Here is a 26,181-nt window from a genome sequence, read left to right on the forward strand (position 1 = left end):
TTCATGTCCTTTTGTGTGGAAATTAAGATGCCAACGAGAATAGAAGCAGCTGTAACCAACCACAAGCTTTTGGAGATTGAGCATTCTTCAGATGTTTTGGACTTACTCATAATTAAACTTTCATATTTTGACTCAGCACACACTATTGAATCACTCAGAGCTTTAATGTATCACAAAAACAGTTATTTCTTTTCTTAATATTTAAACATTTACATAGATAGCAGCATTACACAGTGATTTTGTCATTATCAACAGCTGACAATGTGCCATGATATATTTTGTACAACAGGAATTTGAGGATGCGAATATTGTGTGGCTGTTTAATTGTCAGTATTAATTCGTCCATATACTTGTCACTTAGTTTGTTCTGTTGTGCATTCTTTCAGGGTTGAATTGTTAATTTTGAAAATTCTTGTTTTGCTAACGTTGACATATTTTATGCTGTACATGCTTTGACAGTCTTGACTAAATTTTGATGTTATAACGGCAGCAAATATACTCAGAGAGATATCAACATTCCAAAGACTAATTCTTAAATCAACATTTTATATAAATATGCTCATTGAAATGCTTGCTCAAGGATTGTGTGAATGAATTCATAATGAAGAAAAGTTTGGTTGTATTTTGTTTATTATGTTTGGTAAGTATAACTTATGGAATGTTTTTTATGCATGTATTATTGTCTTCTAAGTATAAAGAATGGACATGATGGATAGAATGTAACAAGCGAAAAAAAAAACAACAATTCTCTGTACTAACATGACTAAGAAAATATGTATAAATTTTATATGACTTAGTATAAACTATTAACTTAATTTACATTTTGTTTACAAACTTGAAATTTATCTTTATTAAGTTTAGAGGGAACTTTTTTTATGAATAGAGTTTGGTAAAATATTAGTTTTCCTGTTAAAAAGGGGAAATTTGTCAATATTTATTACAAATTTTCTAAATGAATTATGTACAATGTATGACAACTATACTGATCATATGATCTTCTTTAAAGATGTTTAATTAGAAATCATGAGAGATGTAGAATTGCCAAAGACCATATGGAAAGGATGTTGACAAAGAAAGGGATACTATATAAACATAATAACAGCCTTCAACAATAAGTAAAAACTATGTTAACAAGAAACATGTCAAAATGCTTTGGTAGGAAAAAAAATCAAAATAGAAATTTGACCCTGATTTCTGGTAAAAACAACAACAAACAAAAACATATAGCAGACTGCAACCAATAACAACCTCTAATTGGCATGAAAAAGGCGCATATAGAATAAATTGGTGGGGTAGAACATTTGTGAGCACTCAACCATAAGCTTACCCTAATACAATGACTTAGGCCAGCACAACTTAAAGAACAAAGTATAAGAATTCAGTTAAAACAGGCTTGCTACAGGTGGTACAGTGACCTATAAACTTCATTTGGTCTTCGACAGGGAATTATTATTGGCAATCATACCACACATTATTATTTCAAAATTTACAAACATGAACATGATGAACATATTGAATTTTCAGATTTTGAGTGTATTTTGTAAAACAAGAACCAGGTTCTTCCAAAATGGAATAAAAACTACATGTCTGGGGATTGTTTGTCCAAAAGGTAAGTTTTAACTTCAACACACATTACACATGGTTCTTAAAACTGAGTTGGAATGGGATACTCCTAATACATATTATTAGTTATTATAATGTTTGGTTAATATAACCAAGATACTTAAAAAAAAATTATTCTTTTTCTCTTTTAACACGTTTAGACATTATTTACGTAGAATAAAAATACCATATAATGAAGAGCAATAGATTGTTCATGCATATTTTCTGTTTATTGAAGTGTTAAAACAGGACTTTTGAAGATTGATAATAAATGCAATTCCTACCTTTAACTGTCTGTCACAAACTACTCTTTTGGACTGACATTTCCGTCTTTAACAGTGGTTAATTGTTGTGCGTTGCAAGGGTTGTTGTTCTATTGATTATTATAGCCCCGTCGTGTCAACATGAATCAGTTTGATGTGTTCATTTTGCATCCATTTGTCGGAATAATTTTGTCACAAATTTTTTAAGGAACAACTGGACACAATGACACAAGATGGTTACCAAAATTAATCTGTGGATCCTTTCAGTTTATACAAGTGAACATTTTTGAACTGTTTAAGTTTTAGAAAAATGCTTCCAAATACTACTAATTAACATGATTGATAAAATATAGTTGCGGGAAGGAGGTTGGAATCAATTTGTGTCGATTGAGGATAAGTTTTACTGAGCTTCTTAATTTCGTGGTTTTTCGGCTTACAAGCATATGCATTGATTGATACCTGTTATATTTTGCTTTTATTTATATGAAATCTGGTCTTATGAATTTATTTTCAGATTTCATATTTGAACCGTGTACACTTGGTGATGGCAAGAATGATAAGTGCGTTGAATGTCCACCAGAAAGGCCAATCTCAGTAGCCAAATTTGATTCAGCATTTTTTTATGAACCACCTGATGTTTGTAAAAATCCTAGTGAAGAATGTGTCTGTGCTGCTGGTATGTACAAAAAAAACATATTATGAATCGTTCGAGTTAAATCATCAGTAAGCTCCTGTAAGTAACTTGTTGTTAGTAGCCAGGAAAGTAAAAAACTTTCAGAAATAATTTATTGCAACATACGATTTGAAATGCATTTATTAATCTCACATTGAGGAAGTATATTCGGGATTTATACGATTCTATTCAAGCACTGAACATTTTTGTATATATATAAAAATTAATAAAGGAAAAGGGTAATGTGTCAAAGCGACAACAACCCGACCATAGAGCAGACCACAGCCGAAGGCCACCAATGGGTCAATATAAATATATATAATTCTTATATGATTTGCATATTCATAAATACTTGAATTGGATTAACCAATTAGAGTTTTTCTCTTAGGTTACACTTCGATAAACCATGTTTTCGATACTACTTTCGTAATCTATTCATGCGCGATACACTTTCTTGCAGGGTAACTGGGATTTTCAGCAAATTGAGATTAAACAATAAAATGCATAAGAGTTGTTTCTATTCTAATTCATATATACATGTACCAAAAACGAAATAAAAAGAAATTCACTAAGGCTTCGAAAATGTATAAAAATAAAATTTACATATCATAGAAAGTTCATGCATAATTTGTCAAATTTTCGTCATGGCAAAAATCGATGTCACACGAATGAAAACCTTCAAGGAAAAGATTATTTCGTCACGTGAATGTTTCAAATTTGGATAATATATATTATTAAAATGAAGTTTTTGAGGTAGGGGCTATTTTATTTTAGATTCCGTTGCATTCATCGAAGATTTATGGATTTAAGGAAGTCAATATGGCGGCCAACTTCTTAGTTACAACCTGTCAGTTGTGTATGTGATGATGATTATAGTAGCCTCTACACAAACAAAATGTTTTCTTAAATCGTAAATATTTGGCTTATGTATTATAAGGATTAAACACATTTTTTCTAGAGGTTATTGATGTGTAAACCGGGGCTCTTACTCACAAACTTTACAGTTTGTAAGTTAATCGGCCCGGTTTACACATCAATAACCTCTAGAAAAAATGTGTTTAATCCTATAATAAGCCTAGGTGGTAGAGTGGTCTATTGCTTCTGGCAAAGTACAGGCTATTTGGTACAACGATATCTCAGTAGCATGAGTTCAAATCCTGGCGAGGGAAGAACAGCACATGTGCGAAATCAAATGTACAGATCTAGCATTGTTGGGCTGTTTCTAGACGAATTATATCTACAGATGTATATTCAGCCTTGTATCACCATCACTGCTGGTGATCCGATTGACACTATCTGTTTTAGAGTCGTCACTGGTTCAGACGAACTTATATATATAATTTGTCCACTATCTTTCAGAATCCAAACTTATAAATCAAAGAGAATGTTTAAATAACCTAAATCCAGAATGTCAGTGTGATGTATCAAGAGGTTACTTTGGTAGTGATCCAAAGCTGTGTAAATTGTCAGAAAATCCTTGCTCTTTCCCTGGGTTTGAACTTGCATTGAATGGTATGTAACATAACATAAAATTATAAATATCTCTTATTTCTGATGATATTCGAAAAAAACCAGCTCTATAATACATGTAATAAGTTAAAAAGCTTTGAATAGGTGGGATAACCATAGATAGAAAGTGGAAAAATCAGAATAATGTTAGATTACTATTAATCTGCAGGAAAAATTGTACAGTGTCATTGGAAAAATGTATACTTCTGATTTATAAACTTTAATTTCAATGTTTACATTTTTTTTAAATGGTAATCGAATATTATTCTGATTTTGTATACGCATTGCTTGAATGAAATAATCAAATTGTAAAATAATTATTTTTAGGTAGTTGTTTACAGTGTGCAGATCAGTTTTACAAAGAACAGATTGGACATGGGAAATGTAAAAAACAGTCAAAGTAAGTAAACATTGGCATTCAAATGCATTTCAGATGACATTATTTGAATTCTTCTCCCTTTAATCCTTCACATAGAAATAAGTCACTTGTAAAGTATGGTGAGCTTTGCAGCAACTATTTTTTAACTTCTGTTGATTGAGTTTTGAGGTTTATCAAAAAATTAAAAACACAAAAATACTGAACTCTGAGGAAAATTCAAAAAGGAAAGTCCAAAATCAAAAGGCAAAATCAAAAGTCCAAACACATCAAACTAATGGATAACAACTGTCATATTCCTAACTTGGTACAGGCATTTTCTAATGTAGAAAAAGGTGGATTGAACCAAAGCCAAACAGAAATTTCTTGGTTTTGTCAAATTAACCTTTCTGCTGTACATGAACAGAAGATCAGGTCAATCAAATGTTATTAACGATACCTAGTGTAAAATGTTTAACATGAAATGATTTAATTGATGAATTGGTCAGTTATTTACCCATCTTGGGAAATATGTACAAATTTATATTCTTCATATTGTTTATGATATGTGTCATCAGCAAATTTTATAGTAAAGGTCTTGTACAGTATTGTATAAATGTTTGTAAATCTGAAGTTGTTGCAGTTATTATTGCAGGAAATTTACCAAATTAGGAATGATGTTTTTGATTCCATTCGATTCTGAACAAATACAAACATATTTGATTTTTATCTCATTCTTTTTATGAAAATAGTTTCACAGTTTATGTCATTGTCAGCATTGTCACATTCTAATTTGAAAACTTGCTGCTCGTTTCAAGATAATATCTCACCTCGTAGATTGATCATTTAGATTTGTATCATGAGAGTCCAGGTATGAATATTTAAAAATATATGCACAATTTACTCAGATTAAAATTTCAAGAATAAATATTCAAAACACGTTGAAAATCACTTGAAATCACTAGTGTGACACTGAGAAGTCAGTAGCATGCATATATAAGTCACCTTTAACGCACTGTCTACTTATCTGAAAATTAAATCTTACTTGTACATTCACTATAGTCTGGGCGTTTTTCAATAAAAACGTATTTTCTTGTCATAGCCATTTTAAAAAAAATGTTTTTGATCTTTGCAATTAATTTTTAGTGCATTCAGTACAAATTAGATTTGACATTTGTAAGCAAAGAACTTGACAGTTTATTTTATTGAGGCATTGATAAGACATTGTCCTTAGACCGCCTGTTCAACATTCATACTGTCCTTTCCTTTGCTTTAAGACTCGTTTGCTTTTTTAGATGTGCATGTGTGTATTAGCCTAAAGGTATAAAAAAAAATCCTCGATGTAGATGTTCACTATATTACAAATTGGATAAAATTTTGTGTTCAATGCAGTATATACGGTATCAGTTGCAACAGTTACATTAAACTTAAGGTGAAAAAGTTAAGTTAAAATTTCATAAAATTAAAATGGTTTGTTTTCTTATCATAAACAACGAACATTTATCCTATGATTTTTTTTTTTGGCAGATGTCAACATCCATATGTTGTCAATCAGCCAGGAGATTTCAGAACAAAGAGGACTTGCAAACTGCAAACAACTGTCACCACACCTTTCCAAAGAAATAAAACATCTGTTCCCACTTCTGTCTCAACTACTTCTACTAAAGGATATACAAGTATTCCATCCGCTTCAATGACTGTTAATGGTAAGGTCAAAATATTATTAAGAAGTTTGTTTTGTCATTTTGCATGATTGTACATTTAAAGAATAAATGTTCCTAAAAACATACAGTTTGAGCAAGTGTATGCCTATAATCCAGTATATAAATTTGATACATAAAAATTTTCTTGAAGGATTATACACACCAAACTAAATTTACAATAGAATTCTCTAAATTGTACATTAATGTTTATTAAGAAAATTAGATTATTCATTAATCAGATAAACAAAACTCATCTAGGCATCTTCAAAAATAAACAGGTGTTAATATGTTAAGCATTCAAATGCCCTGAAATATTTTGAATAGATTTAACACAGACTCTGAAATATCTGCTTACTTAATATCAACACAAAATTCTCCAAATGACTAAATATAATCTTTAATCAGCTTTGACAGTAGCAAGTGGCAAGGTTATATCTCATGTTAAACTTGACGTCTGAACTAAGAATGGTATGTATATATAAGTCTGTTTAGAGAAAACACTTATTTTCGTTATAACAGAACTCAACTGCAAATGAAACAAGAAAAAAATCCCACTCTAAGCATCTGAATACAAGCCATCCCTCAAATTTGTTCTTTTGATTATTGTTATGTAGTTACACCATTGTCCCAGGTAAGTCCGAGATCTTTGATCTTTAGTGGATATTAATCTCATTGGCAATTATATCACATTTTCTAACTTCTATAATAATCAACTTGCTGATATGAAGTCCTGCCATCTATGTCTCTGATTTTAATGGTTATTCTTTTGAACCGGTATCATAAACAGTTCATGTATTTTGAAAAGATATGGCAGATTTTCAAGTAATTTTATTTATTAGTTGATTATTGAGTTCTCATTTTTAGCTTACTTGGGCCAAAGGGTCTTTCTCATCTTTTGGTTTCTTTATTTCCTCTTCTATTAACTTTTACAAAAAAAAATCCCTCTGAATCTACAGACCACATTAAAACCAAAATTTGTTTCAATCATCCTTGGGGTATCTAGATTCAAAATTGCTAGATGATTCTTCATGCTCACTAACATGGCCACAACAACTAAATACAAAACATAAGGGGAAAAGCACGTTTTGTTAAATTTGAAAACCACTATGAATAGCGGAAATCTGACAGGTTCCATACTTTTATTGGTAGGTATCAAATTTGGTGGTTTGATTAAAGTTACCTTTTGGATTCTTAAATGTATGGATTTTAGTTTTTGACAACAAATCATGTTTTTATTTTCACTTATTTCTTTGCCATTCATTACTGGCAAAATTCACCATTTTGTTTTATAAAATAATTGCTTTTCATAATTCAAATATTGAATTGTAAATTTTCAGATACAACAACAAACAGTGGTACTGAAGAAGAACCTGTCATGTGAGTTTTCTAAATAAAAAAAAAACTTTAAAAAATGTCTTAGAAGCATTTGTCATTAAGGTTGAAAATAAAGATTGCCAATGAGACGAATATTCAACAGACTTCAACTGAACCGGAGCAACTTTAGGTAACTGTATGGCCTTCCACAATGAGAAAACATCCATATTACATAGTCCGTAATAAAAGTCCCAGACATTACCAAATGTGAAACAATTCAAATGATAAAAAAGTAGATAATTCAAATACAGTAAATTACATTGTTTATGATTTTCAATTTGGAAGTTGTTTTTTCTGATATTCATGTCACTGTAACTGATTTTCCTTAAAGAAGAAATTAAATTAACAGATATTTTCCTTATTTAATCTAAACCATAACAATATTATGATATTTTGCTATCTAACATGTGGTTAGATTTGTTTCAATTTTACGAAGAGCTGTTAAATATTTAGGTGTTACTTATCAATTCAATCATAAATCAAACAGTTTTATATGAGAATTTTTCATTAATTCATAATAGGGACCTTACAAAAATATAAAGGATATAGCTTTAAGTTAAAATCAAAGTGAAAAGACTTATTGCAAGAAAATTATTGAAAACCTACTATTTATAGAAGTAAATGGCTTTTGTAAAAATAGTAAGAAGATTTGAAATATGCAGAGGAAAACATTGTTTTTCTACAGATTTTTATACGACCGCAAAATTTGAAAAAATTTTCGTCGTATATTGCTATCACGTTGGCGTCGTCGTCTGCGTCGTCGTCGTCGGCGGCGTCCGAATACTTTTAGTTTTCGCACTCTAACTTTAGTAAAAGTGAATAGAAATCTATGAAATTTTAACACAAGGTTTATGATCACAAAAGGAAGGTTGGTATTGATTTTGGGAGTTTTGGTCCTAACATTTTAGGATGAGGGGCCAAAAAGGGCCAAAATGAGCATTTTCTTGGTTTTCGCACTATCACTTTAGTTTAAGTTAATAGAAATCTATGAAATTTTGACACAAGGTTTATGAACACAAAAGAAAGGTTGGGATTGATTTTGGGAGTTTTGATTTCAACAGTTTAGGATTTAGGGGCCAAAAAAAGGGCCCAAATAAGCATTACTCTTGGTTTTCGCACCATGACGTTAGTATTAGTAAATAGAAATCTATGAAATTTAAACACAAGGTTTATGACCATAAAAGGAAGGTTGGTATTGATTTTGGGACTTTTGGTCCCAACAGTTTAGGAATAAGGGGCCCAAAGGGTCCAAAATTTAACTTTGTTTGATTTCATCAAAATTGAATAATTGGGGTTCTTTGATATGCCGAATCTAACTGTGTATGTAGATTCTTAACTTTTGGTCCCGTTTTCAAATTGGTCTACATTAAGGTCCAAAGGGTTCAAAATTAAACTTAGTTTGATTTTGACAAAAAATGAATTGGTTGGGTTCTTTGATATGCTGAATCTAAAAATGTACTTAGATTCTTGATTATTGGCCCAGTTTTCAAGATGGTCCAAATCGGGGTCCAAAATCAAACTTTGTTTGATTTCATCAAAAATTGAATAAATGGGGTTCTTTGATATGCCAAATCTATCTGTGTATGTAGATTCTTCATTTTTGGTCCTGTTTTCAAATTGGTCTACATTAAAGTCCAAAGGGTCCAAAATTAAACTTAGTTTGATTTTAACAAAAATTGAAATCTTGGGCCTCTTTGATAATCTGAATCCAAACATGTACTTAGATTTTTGATTATGGGCCCAGTTTTCAAGTTGGTCCAAATCAGGATCTAAAATTATTATATTAAGTATTGTGCAATAGCAAGTCTTTTCAATTGCACAGTATTGCGCAATGGCAAGAAATATCTAATTGCACAATATTGTGAAACAGCAATTTTTTTTTATTAGAGTTATCTTTCTTTGTCCAGAATAGTAAGCAAGAAATATCTAATTGCTCAATATTGTGCAATAGCAAGAATTTTTTTTAATTGGAGTTATCTTTCTTTGTCCAGAATCAACTTAAATCTTTGTTATATATACAATATACAATGTATATTCACTTTTTACTACCAACTGATAAATTAAAATAATCTTTACCATTCAGTGATAACAAGCAGTTTTTTTACATCTTATTATTTTATGATGTATTTAAATGAGTAGTTATTGTTGCAAACTCCATGAGAAATTTTAATTGAGATTAGTTTTGGAATAAGGGAAAGGGGGATGTGATTAAAAGAATTGGGTTCAATTTTCTCATTTGAAATTTCATAAATAAAAAGAAAATTTCTTCAAACATTTTTTTGAGAGGATTAATATTCAACAGCATAGTGAATTGCTCTAAGAGAAAACAAAATTTTTAAGTTCATTAGAACACATTCATTCTGTGTCAGAAACTTATGCTGGGTCAACTATTTAATCACAATCCAAATTTAGAGCTGAATCCAGCTTGAATGTTGTGTCCATACTTGCCCCAACTGTTCAGGGTTCAACCTCTGCGGTCGTAAAAAGCTACGCCCTGCGGAGCATCTGGTTTATTTCGCTTTGAATGAAATCCAAACACTCTTTGACTGAATTAGTACAAAAATGTATACACATTCACAAAACGTTTTGAAATTCTACAAATTTCCATTTTTTACAGTGGTTTGGAAGTGATATTGATAATTGGCACTGCTGGAATCATAAGTCTTTTAATCATGCTAGTGGTAATAGTTTTGAAAAGAAAATTGAGGAGGGAAGGTATAATATGTATTTATATGATTTAATTACAATATAGAGAGTGTGTTTTTTTTTAAACAATTTTACATATTTTCCTGTCAAAATGATTTTTGAACAGGCCAGACTTTGACAGCAGTGTTGACAGTGTCAACAATGTATAAGTGGTTATGTCATTTTATTGGAATGTGTAACATAACTCAATGAATGTCAGTGCCGCTAGCATCTATTTCGTCAATGTGTTTGTATTGGCTTTCATTTTTTTGTGGTTTGTTTTGTATATGCGACTTTTTGTATTTCTTTTCTTCTTATTACGTGACTCTGTAATTTAAAAGATCCCGTCAGTATTATATTGGTCTATTATATGTCATTATGATTTATTTCTATTATGAATTACTATATACGTTGAACCACAAACGTCAAAATCATTCAATCGAGTAGTGGTATTTACTATTTTTGGATTTTTATAAATTCTACCTATAACTTTTGGACTAGTTTTAATATCGGTCTATTTCTGTAATTTATTCTTACATACTTTTGATTTTTTAACCCTGTATGCTTACATTGCCTATGTAAATTTTAAACTGTTTGTATGCACATTGAACGACAAATTTATGTGACGTATAAAATTTTCTGACGTCAGACACTCAAATCAATTAATGTGTTCGTAGATAGAAGATGTTTTTGTGTTCGGTTAAATTGTCCCCTTTTAAAATTGTTATACGATGATGACTGATGTACCCATATTTTGACTATTTTATTAATTGTGACAATTTATTTAACGCATTATGTAAATATAACGGAATTTGGTGAGACTGTTATTAACGTGAGAGGGTTAGCGCTATAGAACCAGGTTTAATCCACCATTTTCTACATTTGAAAATGCCTGTACCAAGTCAGGAATATGACAGTTCTTGCCCATTCGTTTTTGATGCGTTTTATTATTTGATTTTGCCATGTGATTATGGACTTTCCTAATTGATTTTCCCCTGAGTTCAGTATTTTTTTTATTTTACTTTTTCAAAGAAATTAAAAACTTTTGAAACATATTGTTCATGGAAAATTTATGATTCAAGCTGGGTGATGTACTGTGCTTGCATTGGGTATATTTGCAATTAAAAACATGACTGTTTCTCTCTGATGGTGTTAAGAAACAAAAGCAATGAATAATTTGTTGTATTCTTCCTTGTTTCCTGTCATTAGTTTTCCATACTAGTATCAAGGTCATGCCACATAATTGAACAGTCAATTTGTCCTTTTCAAATTCGCAATTAAAAACAAATGTTCATTTTTAATAACTAAACTTCTGTGGGGTGAATTTTCTTGTTCTGCTCTTTTCTGTATCATAACTGTTGTATTTTATATTTTCATGGAGTACTTTACTCCACATGATCCTAATTTGATGTGATGAAACTTATACACAGTGCTAATTACCACAAAATACAGACCAACTTTGAATTTTGTATGCATCATTATTACCGTTCTAGAGTTGTGCCCCTTTTCAAATGAAAATATTGCTGAATTTTTCGAGTCAGTTCTCTTACTTAGTTTGCCTCAACAAAATATTATATTACTTGATATACACAAGCTTACGCACTACAGATGGAATTTGATTTTTGTCAAGCCTTCGACTTAAGTCGAAAAAGCGAGACTAAGCGATCCTACTTTCCGTCGGCGTCGGCGGCGTCCACAAATATTCACTCTGTGGTTAAAGTTTTTGAAATTTTAATAACTTTCTTAAACTATACTGGATTTCTATCAAACTTGGACAGAAGCTTGTTTATGATCATAAGATAGTATACAGAAGTAAATTTGTAAAAATAAAATTCTTTTTTTTCCGTATTTTACTTAAAAATGGACTTAGTTTTTTCTGCGGGGAAACATTACATTCACTCTGTGGTTAAAGTTTTTAGAATTTTAATAACTTTCTAAAACTGTCCTTGGTTTGTACCAAACTTGGACAGAAGCTTGTTTATGATCATACGATAGTATCCAGAAGTAAATTTTGTAAAAATATAAATCCATTTTTTCCGTATTTTACTTTTAATTGGACTTAGTTTTTCTGCAGGGAAACATTACATTTACTCTGTGGTTAAAGTTTTTAAAATTTTAATAACTTTCTTAAACTATCCTGGGTTTATACCAAACTTGGACATAAGCTTATTTATGATCATAAGATAGTATCCAGAAGTAAATTTTGTAAAAAGATAACTCCATTTTTTTTCTGTATTTTACTTTTAAAGGGACTTAGTTTTTCTTCCAGTTAACATTACATACAGTCTGCAGTTTAAGTTTTCAAAACATTAATTATATATTCATTTATAACTATCCTACATTTTTACCAAACTTGGACAGATGTTTCTTACAATCGAAAGGAATATTTTTATTGATTTTTTCCCTCCTTTTTGTTGAGCCTGCGATTTACAGCAAAAGTAGACGAGACACTGGGTTCCGTGGAACCCTTACAAATTTTTGGTATTGACTGTTCGAGAGTTACAAATAGATAAATTGCTGAATTTTTCGTTTTCGTTATCTTATTGTAAAGTTTGTCTCAACAAGGTATTTGAAAACTCTCTTTCCATGGAGATTAAATGGCTCTACCCCTCAGTCCTGGTCTATTGATTTTTGCTCAGTTTAGATGTATAAGATTGTGATTATTTCTGTTTTAGTTGTAGGTCAACCATATTTGGTATGCTGATGTGTGAGCATTTATTGTTTGGTATTCAGATGTTATAGCATTTGATTTATTTCTTACTTATATTTTTTTGCTGTGTCTGTGAAATGTACAGTAAATTGTTTGTAATGAGCTTGGCTTGTAGCATACATTGCTGAAATGATTTACATAAGTTCCAACTGAAACCTATTTGGAAAAAGAATGAATTGTATGTCTTCTTTCTGTAAACACTTTTATGATTTGAACCAAACTTGGATTGGTTAAGGTGTTAAGGAATATGACAGTTGTTTTTCATTCGTTTGATGTGTTTGAGCTTTTGATTTTGCCATTTGATGAGGGACTTTCTGTTTTGAATTTTCCTCGGAATTCAGTATTTATGTATTTTACTTTTGACTTTATGAATAATCTTTGTTATTGTTTAATGAGGTTGAAAAACGTTTCCACTTGAAACATTTCTTAGGTCTGACCGTTAGTTGCAGTCTACACCGCTAGTTCAAGTGTCCTTATTGATACAACAAAAAGAAAGAAAATTTATTGTCTAATAAATGTCATTACTATGTTTATATAATTAATTCATTACAATTATTTTTTGTACAGATGTCGACGAAGAAAATCCTGGAATTTTGAATCAATTAAGAATTAACATCCCAAACTTGAACCTTACTAATGAGTCAAAGAAAATTGAACATTCAAATAGTAGTGTTAAAGAATTGCAAAAGAACAGTGAAGAAAGAGAAAGTTTACTTCCAAAAACAACTTTGAAGTCAAATGATTTAGGGGATAAAGCTGATTCTAATGTTCCAAGTGATGAACCACTTAACACTATAAGAATTGGTGATCAAAATATCTTACGAACAATACAGACTTCAGAACCTGGCAGTAATTTGATAGTAGCGGGAAATAGTGGCATACCAGATATTGGTGCTGATCAATTATCTAGTGAAAGTTGTCAGACCAGTGGGTCTGGTGTGATAAATGGGAAAACCAAGAATGACAGTAGTGAAATTATACTGAAGGCCATACAAAGGCAACTAGAAAACCAATCAGATACCTTGAAAAATGTTGAATCAGTTGTTACAAATCTTTTTCCAAATCAAATTATGAGAGAAAGTGCTAAATCTAAGAATGCATCTGTTCAGACATTTGACAATGTTGTAGATAGTTGTGAAGAATTTAATAGAACAGGGCAGCTGTCTCAATCATCTGATAATCTTGCAACACGTGAAAATGGAAACAACTCAGTAGACACAGAGTTAAAAAATATAATTTTACCGAAGGACACAAATGTAAAAGCAATGGAACAAGAGCCTACTTCTAATGTACCAATTTTACATGTAGACTCAATGTTATCTGAAGGTAATATGATGATACAGAAGTTAAACATATACCTGCAGGAACTCAAACTATAATCTATAATGCCATTAAAAATAGTTTGCAGGAAGAAAGTACAAATTTTACACTATAGTTTTGAAAACTTTGTATTTTCGTCAGATAGCTATAGAACATGCAGACACAGAATAACATTTTACAAGATATTTTTTTTAAAGAAATTCATAAAATATAAAAACCACAAATCTGGCGAGCAGTACTGTCTTTAAAATAGTAATAAATACATGTACAATGTATACAATTTTGAAAGAATTCCAAATTGTATTTAGAAACTTGTCTATGCAAGTATTTAATAATAAAATGCGTATGTAAACTGTGCTTTTTCCCTGTACATCTTAAAAGGGCATTTCAATATTTTGATTATAAGATCAGTGAGGCTTTTGAAAGTTACCATGTTTACTGCAGGTTTTTTTTTTGTCCTGGTAAAAATGATTTTTAAACTCATAAATTTGTGCATTTGTATTGCAATATTTAAACAATGGACAGTATTGCAAGATAATTTGATAGATTAAAGGAAATGATACATACAAACAATGCTATTAAAATTAAAATATGACTTATTTTGGAACTTTTACACTTTTCAATTTTCATACTATTAAAAACATGAATAAATTTGCTGAAAAGTACAATAACTTTTATTGATATGACTATTTTTAATTTCTAGTGAATGCCAGCTCCTCTGTTTCTGTTTCTGTATATCGTCTATATTGGCAATCATCAGGAGAGGACAGACCTAGTACAGCATGTGCAGGTAGCATTTCATTCATCTTAATTTATAATTTAAAGTACTGTGGATTCATTTATTCTTTGTGGATTTAGGAACACATATATTGTGTTTATATTTGATCTCATAATTTTGCAAAAATCTGCATCAAAGCCTATGAAAAAATTATTCTTGCTCCAACATTTAAATTTGCTTCACTTTTTTATACGACGACCAAAAACTTTCGCAGTCGTATATTTGTATCACGTCGTCATCATCATCTGAAAACATTAAATTTCTTGAAAATTACTTCAGTATAAGTAAATAGATATCTATGAAATGTAAACACAATATTAATAACCACACAAGGAAGGTTAAGATAGATTTAAGAGGTAATGGTCCAAACAGTTTAGGGACCAAAAAGGGACCCAAATGAGCATTTGTGTATTTTGAAGACAATAACTTGTGTTTGGGTTTATGGATCTCTCTGAGATTATACCACAAAGTTCCATACCACAAATGGATGGTCAGTGTTGGATTTGAGGGGTTATGGCTTAAATGTTTAGGAATAAGTGGCAAAACAAAGAGGAAAAACAAGGGTTTCCTGGTAAATGGACAATAAATTAAGTACAAACTGATGTTTAGATAACCTCCCTTACACAGCTTTTAAATTATGTATAAAGAAATGTTGTATTGTCTTGAGGTTGTTGAGCTGTGAATTTATATTTTTATTTAAAAAAGTTACTATTAAATGCTGATTAAGGAAGATTAATATTAGCCATAATTATGTATGTAATTTTCTATTCTTAGACTTTTATGATGTGTTTGAGTGGGTAGTTATGGTTGCAAACTCCATTGAAAAGTTGAATTGCGATCATAACCATAGCTTGAGTGAAAGATTGTTTAGAAAAAGGGGTGGGGTTAAAAACAAATTGTGGGGAGGGCATTTTTTTTCTAATTTCAGATTTCAGAAATTAAAAAGAAATTTCCTCAAATAATTGTTTTTTAAATAACAGAGGGGAGGTGGACAATTTGCAACAGCGTGTTGTATTGCACACAAAAAAAAGGGGGGTAATAATTTAAAAAAAATTGGGGGGGGAGCATAATGTATTGCACAAAAGCAAAACTTTGAATATAAATTAAATTCATGTAACCAATTATAAGTTGTTTGACTACATGTTCAATGATTCTGTGTTAGAAACCTGTTATGTGTCAAATATTTAATTACAATCCAAATTCAAACCTGAAACAAGTGCGAAGATTGTGTACGTTTTGCCCAAACTGTTCAGGGTTGAACAAAAGCAGTCTTATCCAGCTGCGCTCGGCGACGCAATTAATTAAATTTGTGGTTCACTTTTAAAAACTTGTGGTTTATCTTTCCCCAGAAAATCCATGTCTTTGGTATAACAAATATTATTATCAATCCATCCTAATTATTTGACACAGTTTTTAAATCTTTTGGAATTTTTGTTTCTCATGCTCCCAGGTACAAATACTGTAAATTCAGAAAATATTGTGTACATTTATTATTGTAATTTTTTAAGAATCATTATGGACAAAATTGCAAGATTAATTGTCGTAATTTTAGAAACGTCTGCATTAAGATATATATGTATCTTATATCAGAATGTGAGTTCTAATAATTGTGATAATTAACTGTTTGCAGTATTGGCACTATTAAAACCTTGTTATAATCACGATAATTTGCAATCGTTTTTAACTTTACAGTAGTCATACTGATTAAAGATCAGTTAAATAATAAGAATAGTTTATTTAAATTTCAGTGGTGCATGCTGTCTTTGCCTGGGTAAAGAACTTTATGAGAAAAAAATTAAAGTGTAGCTTTCAATTGAGAATTTTTTTTTTCTCAATATGATTAAACACTTTTTATTGGACGTATCTGTAGGACTTTGTTTATATATATATATATTTTGGAGTATTTTTTAAAATGACATCTTGTGTGAAGTTGTAAAAACAATTTAAGTCCTTTGAGACTGAAAGCTAATATTTCAAACTTTTTATTCTACCTGAAGCATAAAGTCGTTGCTTATTGTTTGTGGATGGTAATTACAGTTTTCTGTAATGAAATATTACATTTTTTTTAATCAAAAAATAAAACAACTTATTATTATATTTTTAGGCAGTATAGAATGTTGTGATGGTCACCAACATTGTCTGAAGTCTAGAGTATTGCCTTACTTTGTGACTGGGAAAGTACTTCTGAAAGTTCAACAAACTCTGAAAAATATGACAGATCATGTCATGTTTGTACCATACAGTGAACATGATGGTGCGAAGCCTTATATTGATATCCAAATGGAACAGTTATCAAAGAGTTTAGGTATGTTACAGTGGTTGACCTGTCACCTTTGTGGTATCACAATAGCAATTGCTAAAACAGTTTACCAAATTGCAGTTAGATTTCTTCTCCAACTAACTGATAAAATATGTTAACAGATTGCTCAAGTGAAAGGTTGTTAGTATGAAGTGAGTGCTGTGAAATAAAAGTTAATACTTAGCATCCAGTTACTTGAAGAATCCCTTGATTTTAAGATACTTTCATAGGAGATTTTAGATAGTTATAATATTAAGGGTCAGGTCCATAGCTCTTGAGTAAGCTCAGCACAGCTCATATCTGATATTTTTCTGCAACGTTCAGCCTATGATGGCAGTCTGTCACCCCTAGTCTCGTGTGTTGAGATTAGAAAATGTCGCTTTATGTCGTTTCTGTGAAAGTACTTTTGAACGTTCAACCAATGCGCTTTAGATTTTAATATACTATTACTAATGACTAAATTGTGTTCAGGTTTGATATTGATGATCTATTTTGCTGTTCAGGAGGAACCCTGAAAAAAGGCATAGAATGGAGCAATTAAAAAAGTAAAGCCCATTTTAAATTAAAATACCACTCAGTACACATGTTATATGCCAAATTACAGTTTTTACCCCTCTTACACAGTTCACTGAACATAGAAATGTGGTTCAGTCTCTGTTAAGGCACATTGTATTGATGTAAAGATAGCAGCAATTTGAAACTTATAACACATAATCATTGTGACATAAATATTTAAGATTTTATTACCAATGGTGACCCTTATTAGAGAGTTTCCTGGTGGACAGGAATATAATAGGGTTGATGTGTCTTTGTTCTTGTTTCTGACTCTAGATTATTAGACGTAATCCTTTTTTTCAGAAATGCAAAGTCTTTTTGAACCTGACAGCATCATTCTAGATCTGGAGTCATTTGAGGTAATGTAAATGTTGTAATTGTAGCTTTACTAGATGACTTCATTGTTTGTATCCATGTTAAATGAATTCAACAGAATGCTGAGATAGAAGTTTTATTTTCTTTGAAACCAAATGTGAGTCCTTGGAGAAAGAATTCGACAAATAAACACATCCTAGTGCAAATCAGATCAAAGAACTTTATACTTTTTTTAATTATAGTTTTCATGGACAATTTCATCTTGCTGTTCACATGCATATATGGTAGGGTAACTTCCAAATCATCTCCTACATCCTCTGTTATAAAAGTTTGAAACAATCTTATTTTCTGTTAGGTTACATATTATATATAAACTTGCAAGATAGTGTATAAGAAATGTTCATGGCTGGGTCTTCTCTATCTCATACATAATTTGGCCACATATGTTGGATCGTCTTAAGTAACTCATGTTACAAAAGGGTTAGAAAACATAATGAATATAAATAATATATATATACTTACCTTCACCCTATAAACATGCTAAAAAATTCTGAAATTTATGTATTGTAGACTATAAATTTACAAAGACCGGAGGAACATTTGTCACATTGGGTGAATTCCATATCTGTACAGCCTCATCAGATGCCAGTGCCACATGAACAAAACCAAGTAGATAGTGTAAGTTTTTATATCTAACTCTATAAACTCCTAGGGATCAGATGATGGCTCTTTTCATATACGAATTGATTTAACATAAGAGTAATTCAATAGATATAGGAAGATTTAGTGTGAATGCCAATGAGACAACTCTTCATAAATAACAATTTAAAAAAGTAAACCATTATAGATCAATGTACGGTCTTCAACACGGAGCCTTGGCTCACACCGAAGAACAAGCTATGAAGGGCCCCAAAATTACTAGTGTTAAACCATTCAAACGGGAAAACCAACAGTCTAATGTCTTTTACAGATGGATTTGTCCATATAATACATTGTTTGCAAACACCATAAAAGAATGACAGAAAATGTAAACATAAAAGATGATCCGCACAGTAAATTTCAATAAAAAAAGGTCAACATGACCAAAGTGTTCAACTGACTCCTTGTAGGAGTTACTGCCCTTGAATAACTATTTTTTTACCCTTTTTATGTATTTTCGTGAAGAAACAAATAAGAGAGCAACAATAAAGTACAAACATCTTCAACAAAATGAGATTAACAATTTAGTCAACAGGTTAAAAATCATCAATTGACCCATAAGAGGAGAAATTTCCATAAAAAAAATCTGTTTTCACCCATTTCTTTAATTTGATAGAGAGAAACAGTAAACCCCAGAAATCTTCAGCTCACTAAGATTGTAAAATAAGTCAACATCAGTTGCCAAAGTTATTAAACAAAGATAACAAAAATTGCTAAAAGTTATTTCCCCATTTTTTCCACTTGTGACTTTAAAAAAAAAGCAATTTAAAGAAATTATTAAAAAAAAAGCCTAAAAAGACCAACAGATAAGTCAGCATGGTTAAATTGAAGTATTTCACGTTCTTTCTATAGACATTTGAAAGTATTGGCCAATCAGAGTTGATTTTGTTGTTAACACACACTTTGATGAACCAATCAGATAATACCTAGCTATTTTAGGAAACCTATCCAAGATATAATACTATAATTTTGAGATCTCCCTAAAATTGCAGGTTTTTAAAACCTAAAACAAAAGTGAAATAAAAGATTAGAATAAAATATATATGAATAAATTTAATCATGAACTTCTGTATTAGGGTTCTCAATGTAGAACAGTAATCTTTTTAATGAAAAAATCTCTTTGCATAATATTGTTATGAAAGCCACATCAGTAATGATCCCAGTGGTTCAGTTCAGGTACTCTGACTGTTTTACATTACAAAAAGAGTCAAGAGAGCTGATAGTGGTGTAAAACACCAAAAATAAATCATGCATTTGATCATAAATTGAATTTTATTTTACAGGGAATAGACAACAACACAAGACACAATGAATTGCAGAATGAAGAGACATTTAATAGGCTTTCTCCTGAAAGTTTTGAGGATGATGATTGAATGTTGAATATGAGTATGGTTTTATATGTTCGTTCAAACACTATTCAAACATTATTACTATTTTATAACAGTTATAAGTGTTCTTAATTACGAAACAATTCTATATTGTTTCTGGACAAATCATGTCAGCATTTAAACAATACATTCAAGTAGATTTATTTTTACACAGTGAATAAACAATTACACGGGTGGTAATGAAGAGAAGATTGCAGAAATGTTCAAGTCTTCTTTTTTTTGTGAATGATAATTAAGTGTGAAACATGATATTTTAATGACTCATTCATATATGGCAATAAATAATACTACTTATATGCTTAAGCAGAAATACAACTTAAATTGTCTATAAGCTTTAAAAAAATTGCCTTATAACCTTTTCCAAATTGATCTGTTCAATGTATTCTTTAAATCTTTCCTCCTGATTCTTGCATTATTGACATTATTTACAATTAAGATCTGATTAAAGAGATTCATTTTTGTAAGATCTTTTATGCTTTTTAAATAATGAAATGAATTTGAAATAAAAAGACGAGAATTGTATTTTCAAAACAAATTACATATATATTTTTTGGATTAATATATAATCAGGTGTTATAATACAGTGTTGCTTTTATAAAAGTCTATATATTCGTTTCATGTTTTTTTAAATAATATATTGGTTTTTAATAGAAATAGATTTACCTATAGTTTTTATACAAAGGGGGTATTTAGGGGTATTTTTGATCCAGAGATTTCAGTATTCTTAGATTGATCTGTAAGGGATGAAAACATATGGTCAGTATAATTCAGTTGATGAATGTCAAAACAGAAATAATAACCTAACATAGTTAGTCACACTATACAACTAACCATTTTGTCAATTTAGTATTGCTTCAAGAAATTTAAATAAATCTTCATCTAGTGACTATTTAATGAGATTTTTCTTTGTAAAATGTTTCTAGGTTCCATTTGTAAATGAAGGTGATACATTTTAATCTCTGCTTAAAGGCTTAAAAAACAGTAAACTTAGTTATAAGCTTAAATGTGAATATAACATAAACTGTTTACAAGTTGTATTAAAAAAATTGTGTACTCCGCTTTGGTGGAGGTGCCATGAAGATTTTATCCTTTGTAAGTTGTTACGTTAGTACTTTGTTTGTATGTACGTTTTTACATCCATTCTCTGACTAAAGTTTGTTCCAACCAAATGTAATGAAACTAATACACAATGCATGTTACAATCACACAGAGATCAAATTTTAATTTGAGTGGCATTACTCTCACTGACCTATGTCCCTTTATAACTGACAAAAAGAACAAATGTGCAGATTCCACAATCTGACTTTATCATGCATTGTCCAAAAGTTATGAGACTTGTACACAATGCTCATTATTACCAACAAAGATCTTTTTTTAAATTTGGGCAGCATCACTGTCACCGTTCTTGATTTATGTCCCTTTATGTAATGAGCATCTTCTTAAATTATTTAGCGTTTAGTTGACATACATATTAATTCATATTATTTGCTTTTTAGAAAAATTTACAAATTTATTATAATCTATTATCATTGCAATTAAAAATGTATTGGGTTTGTTTCTTGTTGATATTTATGTACCAGTACGTGAAAAATAATTTTGTTCCCACACTTGCATATTATAGAACAAATATTTCTCATCGCATAACATGACTACATTTTTACATGGAAGCGAAATTCATATAATTAACTAAAAAGGGAGTATACAAAAGTAATTGAAAAGTATGAACTAGTCAAAATGGTAGGAGTTGTAAAGTATCATATAACCTAGCTAGGTTTGTTGTGAAAATTGTGTTCTCATAAAGTGCTGAAATTTGAACCAGAATAAAATTTTGCTTGAATTATTAACTCTTATTTTGAACAACTATGAGAACCAAAAATATTTTTGAAATGGTTTTAATTCCAGAAGTGACAGTTTATGTTCAGTCTGTATCTGGTTTCAATTTATTTAAAAATGTAATCAAAATTAATTTTCTTTGGGCTTTTATGAATTGTCAAACTGTTTTTTATAATTCTCTTTTATGTTTAAATAAAAACAAAAGTAAACTGTTGTCTGTTTTGGTAAACAATTATATTTGAAGCATTATATGACATTAATTGAAAGTGTCCTTAATTTTAAGATTGTCTTTGAGGAAATGTAAATATATAGCGATCGTTATATGTACCTCATTTGAAATGAGCCTAATGTGTAAATATTGTTTGTAGTTAGTATAGACTTATATATGTGCATTGTCAAATATCTCATTGAAAATGAGACTAATCAGTCTTCATTTGTATTTTTAAAATGTTTGTTGGAAAAGAACTAGGATGGTTAAAGTACTTTCTTATCCATAGGAAAATTGAATATTGATAAGGATTGGATTGTATTAGCCCACTATGTTTTTGTTTTACGATGGTGTTCATTATTGCTCTGAGATATTTATATTAAGTTTTTCTTTCATGTCAAATATGCACATTGAATGACTTCTAACTGTGAATAAGCAAAACAAAAACTTGATAACCCATTTTTTTAGGGCAACTTTCTATTTAATATTTTTATTTTCACTTCATTATAGCTCAAGGTAAAAATATTCTTGGCCTGTCTGTCAGTTAAGTTTATTAAATTTATATATACATCTAATTGAGATGTGAATTTGTTGAACGCCAAGGTCACACATACTTACAATAGACCATTTTTGTGACTAAAAAGGCTTTCAAGAAGATTGCTCAAGAACCTTTGATTAAAGTGGTCACATTTAATGATTGAAAAGTATTTTTTTATGAGGTAGTCCAGTTATTGGTGATATTACATTAACTGTTCTAGAGTTATGCCCCTTTAATGTTAAATCACTTCATTTCTGTTTTGTATCTTCTGTTTTGTATCTTATGTTTGCTTCAACCAAATGTCATAAAATTTATGCATGATATTTTCAGATCAAGTCACAATTTTGGGTACTTTTTTGTAATTTTTACCATTATTCAGTTATGTTCCTTTATAACTTTATATGATATATGCAAGCAGGAGCATCATCTGTGTCCCATACACACATTGTCAATTTATTTAGAATTGTACCATGCATACAGATTTGAATACTGAGAATTAAAACTTCAAACATGACAAGAAGTACCTATTTGTCCCTGTGGACCCACGACCCTTGTTTTAAAAAAGTGATTGAATCAGTCAATATTACATGTTAGAGAGCACATATGAATTGCAATGTATATTCTGTTAGTTTTACCATCATATTACAGTTACATTTCTTCCATTTGTCAATGTAACTTTCATAAATGTTTATTTTCTTCAATGAGTTTACCAAAAATGTTGTCAAGGAAAACATTGCCAATTGCCGCAAAAGCAAAGCACTGGTTATTTTGTTCAGCTAAATTTAAGTATTTTCATAAATAGTTTGCATGCAGTATATACAAACAATGCAAAACAAGTGTGTTGATTAACAAGATATGCAGAGCTTTTTTGTATTACTCTTGCATTGCTTTCATATACTGCATAGTTGCTTTATTTTGCATTGTTGCTTTTATATGAATTGTAAGCATATGAAAAAAATAAAAAGATTTGTCTTCCAGCTATTCAAATATCAACAATTGTATGCATTGAATTCTGCTGTAAATATTATGATATGATTTTTTGAAATATATATACTCCAAATTAGCTTTTGACACAAATTTTGTAGTTTAGTGAATAAATATGAATGTGAAAATTGTAAGCCAGTAGTTATATTCATTCAAACTTATAATTGTACCTATTATCATGTTACTAAAATTTGCTGTTACAAAATTTTGGAAATTAATGTATCCCCTCATGCAAAGCTTTCATTCCTTGCCCAGTTTGGGCTCTATTTTTTGGCTTTTTTAGCTTAACTGGCCCATGAGCTTTTCTCATCACTTAGCGTCGGTCGTCGTCCGGCGTCCGGCGTCGTTAACTTTTACAAAAATCTTTTCCTCTGAAACTGCTGGGCCAAATTTGACCAAACATTGTCATAATCATCATTAGGGTTTTTAGTTTAAAAATTGTGTCCGGTGACCCCCCCAACCAACCAAGATGGCCGCCATGGGTAAAAATATAACATAGGGGTAAAATGCAGTCTTTGGCTTATAACTCAAAAACCAAAGTATTTAGAGCAAATCTGACATGAAGTAAAATTGTATATCAGGTCAAGATCTATCTGCCCTAAAATGTTCAGCAACAATGTTCAGCAAAGTAAGATTTACAAAAAAGTCAACATGACCGAAATGGTCAGTTGACCCGTTTAGGAGTTATTGCCCTTTATAGTCAATTTTTAACCATTTTTCGTAAATCTTAGTAATCTTTTACAAAAAACTTCTCCTCTGAAACAACTGGGCCGAATTAAACCAAACTTGGCCAAAACTAGCATTGGGGTATTTAGTTTAAAAAATGTGTGGCGTGACCCGGCCAACCAACCAAGATGGCCACCACAGCTAAAAATATAACATAGGGGTAAAATGCAGTTTTTGGCTTATAACTCAAAAACCAAAGCATTGAGAGCAAATCTGACGGTGTTAAAATGTTCATCAGGTCAAGATCTATTTGTTCTTAAATTTTCAGATGAATCGGACAACCCGTTGTTGGGTTGCTGCCCCTGAATTGGTCATTTTAAGGAAAATTTGCTGTTCTTGGTTATTATCTTGAATATTATTATAGATAGAGATAAACTGTAAATAGCAATAATGTTCAGCAAAGTAAGATTTACAAAAAAGTCAACATGATCGAAATGGTCAGTTGAACTGTTTAGGAGTTATTGCCCTTTATAGTCAATTTTTAACCATTTTTCTTATTCTTAGTAATCTTTTACAAAAATCTTCTCCTCTAAAACAACTGGGCCAAATTAAACCAAACTTGGCCACAACTATCATTGGGGTATCTAGTTTAGGAAATGTGTGGCGTGACCAGGCCAACCAACAAAGATGGCCGCCACAGCTAAAAATAGAACATAGGGGTAAAATGCAGTTTTTGGCTTATAACTCAAAAACCAAAGCATTGAGAGCAAATCTGACATGGTGTTAAAAAGTTTATCAGGTCAAGATCTATCTGCCCTGAAATTTTCAGATGAATCGGACAACCCGTTGTTGGGTTGCTGTCCCTGAATTGGTAATTTTAAGGAAATTTTGCTGTTCTTGGTTATTATCTTGAATATTATTATAGATAGAGATAAACTGTAAACAGCATTAATGTTCAGCAAAGTAAGATTTACAAATAAGTCCACATGACCGAAATGGCCAGTTGACCCATTTAGGAGTTATTGCCCTTTATAGTCAATTTTTAACCATTCTTCGTAAATCTTAGTAATCTTTTACAAAAATCTTCTCCTCTGAAACTACTGGGCCAAGTTAATTATAGATAGAGATAATTGTAAGCAGCTAGAATGTTCAGTAAATTAAGATGTACAAACACATTACCATCACCAAAACACAATTTTGTCATGAATCCATCTGCGTTCTTTGTTTAATATTCACATAAACCAAGGTGAGCGACAGGCTCTTTAGAGCCTCTATTTTTATTTTTTTTTTATAGCTTTTCATATTTTTAAAAAGCTTTTGATCTTCAAATATTTTGGCCTTGAGCAGACAATAATTGTCAAAATGCTCATCCATTGCAGAAAAATTGGTACTGCTTATGACATTTTAAGTCATCTCTCCAAATTTTGCTACTTTTTTCAAAAATCTTTTTCAGAATCCTTTTTTTTTTTGTTGTTATGCTTGCACCTCAGGAAGTCAGAATTTAGAAGTTTTGAATTCTTACCTTTAATTGTGCTTACAAATAATGTGAATCCTGTCATTTATTGAAAACAAAAAATCTTTTAAATTATAGCTGAAAACCAAAGAAAGAACTTCTGCTTGTAGATTTAGAATGGCATTAATTAAGTCTTTACTCCTTGTTTTATCATAAACTGTGATTGTTAGCATTCCATATATATATACATATTAAAATTAATTGAAATCTA

The 26,181-nt window shown here is 30.4% G+C and overlaps 1 protein-coding gene across 2 annotated transcripts; it reads left to right on the forward strand.

Moving 5' to 3' along the window:
• Window positions 1–26,181, forward strand: LOC134693899 (uncharacterized). 2 transcript variants are annotated; one of them, XM_063554843.1, is made up of 14 exons: window positions 1–640; window positions 1,525–1,609; window positions 2,380–2,541; window positions 3,898–4,050; window positions 4,375–4,447; window positions 5,930–6,108; window positions 7,443–7,482; window positions 10,097–10,194; window positions 13,442–14,200; window positions 14,898–14,984; window positions 17,077–17,277; window positions 18,130–18,185; window positions 18,712–18,819; window positions 20,124–26,181. In XM_063554843.1, exons 1-14 carry the CDS (start codon window positions 602–604, stop codon window positions 20,211–20,213), a joined length of 2,130 nt encoding a protein of 709 aa, XP_063410913.1. In that variant the 5' UTR covers window positions 1–601; the 3' UTR covers window positions 20,214–26,181. The 2 variants fall into 2 exon arrangements, with proteins under 2 accessions (XP_063410913.1, XP_063410914.1); XM_063554844.1 differs by lacking the exon at window positions 17,077–17,277.

The sequence above is a fragment of the Mytilus trossulus genome, chromosome 12, assembly GCF_036588685.1.
Source record: "Mytilus trossulus isolate FHL-02 chromosome 12, PNRI_Mtr1.1.1.hap1, whole genome shotgun sequence".
NCBI lineage: Eukaryota > Metazoa > Mollusca > Bivalvia > Mytilida > Mytilidae > Mytilus > Mytilus trossulus.

Coding starts and splice junctions, on each gene's coding strand:
- LOC134693899 (XM_063554843.1), top strand. CDS start 602: ATGAAGAAAAGTTTGGTTGTATTTTGTTTATTATGTTTG. Junction 641..1,524: donor TATTTTGTTTATTATGTTTG/GTAAGTATAACT, acceptor TTGAATTTTCAG/ATTTTGAGTGTATTTTGTAA. Junction 7,483..10,096: donor ACTGAAGAAGAACCTGTCAT/GTGAGTTTTCTA, acceptor CATTTTTTACAG/TGGTTTGGAAGTGATATTGA.